The sequence below is a fragment of the Trichosurus vulpecula genome, chromosome 1 (assembly GCF_011100635.1).
Source record: "Trichosurus vulpecula isolate mTriVul1 chromosome 1, mTriVul1.pri, whole genome shotgun sequence".
Lineage (NCBI taxonomy): Eukaryota > Metazoa > Chordata > Mammalia > Diprotodontia > Phalangeridae > Trichosurus > Trichosurus vulpecula.
The window spans coordinates 508,536,834-508,542,099 of NC_050573.1; the positions used below are offsets into that span (position 1 = coordinate 508,536,834).

Genomic DNA, 5,266 nt, shown 5'->3' on the forward strand with positions numbered 1-5,266 from the left:
CACATTATAAAGAACTTACTAAACTTAAGGAGTTCATTACATAAGGAAAACAAAATAAAACACAAATCTTACTGGGGGTTAATACATTAGTTTCTGAGTATCCAATGGGTTATTAAAGGAAGTTAGGGATGCTTGGGCAATATTCTTAAAATTTGTTGTCAATAGCCTGAAGTATAAACACAATATTTCCAAAAAACCTTACTCATCTCTGCCCTGTCATGCTGTCACAGAATACACTATAAATGCTGTTAGAGACAGAACACACACGCATATAGATATACATACATACATGCACACACACACGTGTGTGTGTGTGTGTGTGTGTGTGTGAATGAGTACAGCATTCTACTGCTTTTATACAGCAGACTTTAGTCAGAAAGAGCCAGCAGGCAGGTTTTTTTTTTTCCTAGTGATACAATTCTAGCAATACAAATGTTGGTTGAAGTTGAGTGAGGTATATACTACTATACTATCTGTGGTTTTAAAAAGGAATAAGCTAAGAAGAGTGACACTGTAGGTGTCAGAAGATTTTACTACCAGGCTGTAATGGTAATGAGGGAACAAAAATTAAAATAAATAAATGAATAAATAAAAAAAATAAATGAATAAACAAACCATAAGTTTAGAAGCCTGAATAACTTCCTGAAAAGATAATGATGTTACTGATAGTGATGAAAAGTTTTACTTTTAAATGATTTTTATGCATAGATAAAGATAGTTAGTTCTGAAATACTCTTTGTTTATTTGATGTACCATTGGCAGACATAGGTAGAATGGACTCATTTAGGAAAATTATCCACCGTATTGCATGAGCTTCAATGAGTGACTCCTAAACACAGCAACTTGCAGGTAGAACATTTTCTAAACAGCTTTGAATCTTACAGAGAAGGGAATTGAGAACTGGGCTAATAAAACTTAAAATCATGACAGGATATGCAAATTGAGATCTTGGTGACAATTAGAGACATGAAACAGTGAGAGTGATGTGTAAGAGTTGGAATTTAGCGCTGTAATGACAAGCAAAGTAGGATTTTTACTGGATTGAAAGTGCACGGAGTTTTAGCCAATCAAAGATGTGTATGTGTTGAGTTCTAACCAATCAGATGTGCATGAATTCAACCAATCAGAGACCTGAGTTCTAGCCAATCAGATGCCAGTTAGAACTGTATATAAGGAGATCCCACAGTGTGAGAGAAGCAGACATCAAGAGAGCATTGAAGAGAAGACATTGAGAAAGCTGCCTGCATTGAAAAGAGAAGAACGAAGTGAAGAGAAGAAGAATAAGCTTTGAGTTAAGAGCTAAGAGGGAACCTAAAGGATCTGGGAAGAGACTCCAAGAATACAAAGAAGGGCCTCTGAGGGTGCAGAGAAGAGCCCCTGGGAGCACAGAGATTTTTGATGGCAGAGATTTGCTGAAGGAGCCTCCAAACTTTGAAGGTGAGTGGAGGTGATTGGAGCTGTAGGGCAGAGACCTGCCCATGGGAAGGAGGCATAGCTTAAGCCCCTTTTGAGAGCTGTTAAAGTGAACTGAGCTGTTAACACAGAGCCTCTGGACTTTGGAAGTGAATTGAGATGGTGATATTGGTGGTGTGTGTTACTGCCCTGTTAAGCTTCATTTTCCCAGAAACAGAAGCTGTGGGGAGGAATCTCTGGAGCCTGCTGTTGGGCAGGAGCTTGGAGTGGTTCAGTCCTCATGAGCTGGAGGCTGGTGCAGGAGCAGAGAGCTGATCATGTGTGAATCAAGGCAAGAGTTGGGAGTAGTTGGCCTACAGAGGAGGAGCCATGGGACTGGGAGGTCAACCTTGGGTCAAGATGAAAGAGGACTTTGCTTGGATGCTTGGTAATGATTAAGGAGATTGTTCTTATTATCACCTAGGGGTGGATGGTGTGTTTTCTGCTACCCCTTAAAGATGTGTTGTGCTAGGGAAGACCCTAGTCTGGGACCCCCTGATTTGGGGATGCAATGATATACACTATGTAGTGCTATGTGTTGTGTTGTGCTAAGAAAAACTTTACCTGGGACCCCATGCTGTTTAAATAAGTGATACAGGGATGCAATGCTATATAATATGAATGTTAAATGACATACTTTGCTTGCAGATGTTGCTATGAATGTTATGCTTTATTGAACAATGCTGAATAAATAGAAAATTCATTATACAGTATAACGATGTGTATATCATCCATTTGGAGTGCAGAGCTAGAAGTGTTATTACTGGATCAAAAGGTATGCATAGTTTGATAGCTTTTGGGGTATAGTTCCAAAGTCTTCAGAATGGTTGGACCAGTTCAGAATAGCCTCAGCTGGCATTATTGTACCTATTTTTTTCACATCCCCACCAATTTGGCTTTTCTTTGGTGATAATCAAGCCTATAGATTTTTTTTTTTTAGAATGCATTAGAAGATTTTATTCTGTGATATAAATACCAATGTGCAGAGTTGACATAATCTTTACAAAAGAAAAGGATGGAAACATTTACAAATCCTTCAGTAGCTTTTTTTTAATAAGTCATAAATGAAATCAGCAATTGTATATGTGTCCATTCGTCACCTCTGAATACTACATGAGCGAGTATTACCTAGGAATTAGAACTTGCCTAGGTATCGAAATTTACGTAGGTCAGTTCCTCATTCTTTAAAAATATGTAACAGTGACAGCTCAGACCACTGTGGCTTTTATGATTTAAAACAATTTGAGAAAAGCAAATGCTTGTTTCCTCATTTAGGAAATTCATTCCTCATTTGTCATCATCCAGTATCAAAAATATTTCACAGTCTGACTGGCCTTTATCTAAGGGTAAAATTAATCTTCCTACACCTAGATGGATTTTTTTTGGTATTCAGTAGTTGCAAAAGCAAACATATCTAACTTTAGACTGAGTCTGTACCAGCAGAGTATCCATCATTTGGTGCCAATACAAAATGTCAGTATACTGGCTGAAGTCCACGGGTTAACAAAAAGATTAATATAAAATGTTCACCAACATCATTCTTAGAAATTTTGCCACAGTCTTGTGTAAGAGAACTGATTGGTTCTTGGGTATTTATCATATTCACTACGAAGAAGCAAACATCAACAGCTGTCTTCAACGTGTTCTCCTCATACTGACTTTTCCCTTCGAATACTGTAGAAGATCTTCCCGTCCAATTTCAAGCATTTTTTCTTCCCACAATTTAATTTCATTTGCATAACGAATTTTATCATCTTCGGCAAGTTGTAAATATACCTGCTTCCGAGATTCCGCCAGATTTTTCCACTCGTCGTTTAAAAGCTTCAGCATTTCCTGTGCTGAAATCCCTTTTGCTTTCTTAAAGTGTTCAGAGACAAAAATGTTATAACCTGAGCAAGGTCTTTTGGGCTTTCCAAAGGCAGTTAGCTCTCTTTTTTTCTTTATTGCTTCCTTTCTAAACTTTCTTCGACGCTTCTCTTCTTTCAAAATTAGGATTGATTAGGATGGAGCTCTGCCATATATTTAGAGAGCTCTTCTTTGTATATTTTTAAATCTGCCTTGGTAGCTTCTTCATATACTTTCTTCTGTGATTCTGGAAGCTCCCTCCAAGCCTCAGCAATCTTCTTAATTATCTCTGTGTTTTTCAAATCTGGATTTTGTTTTCTGACTATGGGTCTATGGTCCATTACAAAACGAATGTATGAAGTCACAGGCTTCTTTGGAGCATTAGATAAAGTACAGTCCTTCATAAACCACTCCAATCCACAGACAGAACCGCTCCATGGGGGCGGCTCAAGCAGCCCCCGGTCGGCGGTGGCGGCGGCCGGGGCTTGGAGAGCGGCGGTCCGGCCCAGTGCCCTCAGGGCCGCCCAGCTTCCCCGCAGCAGCAGCGCCATTGCACGTCCCAACTCCGTCCTCCCTCAGCCCGCGCAGGTTGCAGCGACGGCGAGTCCCGAGCGTGTTTTTGTTCGTGTGCGAAGAGCCTCCGGTCCCCGCTGCACGCGGGGCATTGTGGGAGGCAGAAAAAGCAAGCCTATAGATTTGAGATGGTACCTCAGAGTTGATTTAATTTGCATTTCTCTACTCAGTAGAGATTTAGAGTTTTCCTGTGTCTATTAGTAGATTTGATTGTTTTCCCTCTGAATATTACCTGTTCATATCTGTTGAATATTTGTTGATTGGAGAATAACACTTTTTGTTTTCTAAATTTGACTCCATTCTCTATAGTTGAGAAATGGGGTCTTGTAATGTTAATGGGATATGAAGATCTTCCCCACTCATTAATAGGCCTCACATGGAGCCCATTAAGGGATCCTTGCTTAGGGGAGGCTTGCTTGTAAGCTGGCTTTCACATTTTTTTTATATTAAGGGGATTAGGCACTGAATCATGAGGGCTGTCACGCCTTCTGGCTCTGAGAACCATATATACGCTCTGAGTTGGTATTTTGCTTTGGGGATTCCCTTATGAGAAGGATGTTTTGATTCCCTGGTTGAGACTCTTGAGTAGCCCTGTGTTCAGACCCCCTGACTACTCAGATGTAAAAGCTATATTTATCAAGTGGTGTATGTAAAGTGTATAGCAATATTGTTTTGATTCAGGCAGTGAGAGCCCTGTTTGTTGGTCTTTATGCTAATTTCTCTGCTTGTATTTTCTCTCTGTGTATTTTCTCTGATTGTTCTTTCTCTGATATTCATGGGACTGAACTAGAGAATGTAATTAAAAGTAGGATCGTTAACCCCTTTTTGAGCAGTCTTTCTTAAAAAAGCAGATGAAAGAACCTGTACTAGCAGGCCATCCTGGGTATACTAGGGTGCTTGCTGTTATAGACCTTTATGCTGTTATAGACTGACTAGTAAGTGGGAAAGTTGAAACACAAATCCAAATATTGTGATGGAAGGACCAATCCTCTTTCCTCTAAATCATGTTACCTTTCATTTACATTACTTAATATTTACATTTAAAAATGAAATAATCTTCAACAAAACATGACTAAGAATTCTTTGCTTGTTAATAAACAGCACAGAGTAGAGTCCAAAAAAGGTTTCTTAGCTCTGACATTTTCACATCCCATGAAACAGCTTATTGACATCAACATTTCAGTATCTTATTTGAGAAATGGCAACACACAAGACAGTAAAAGGATCTTACCAAGTGTGCTGTACTTCCCATATTTCAATCATAACTCTTGGGTTGTAAAGACTGAATAACAAGTAGGTCTATCTTCTACCCATAATGGAGAGGTTTAGTGGATTCGGTTCTCCATGGACTGGAGCCTAGGCATCACCATCACTGCTGATGTGGCGGGTTCAGGCA

General features: G+C 39.4%; 1 protein-coding gene across 1 annotated transcript; it reads right to left on the bottom strand.

Annotated features, from left to right (window-relative positions):
• Nucleotides 1-3,087: 3,087 nt before the first annotated feature.
• Nucleotides 3,088-3,869, bottom strand: LOC118840825 (transcription factor A, mitochondrial-like). The gene is given in 2 exon segments (XM_036748185.1): nt 3,088-3,446; nt 3,449-3,869. Coding segments are annotated over 2 exon segments (759 nt in total). The 5' UTR covers nt 3,849-3,869.
• Between the last annotated feature and the right edge of the window lie 1,397 nt (nt 3,870-5,266).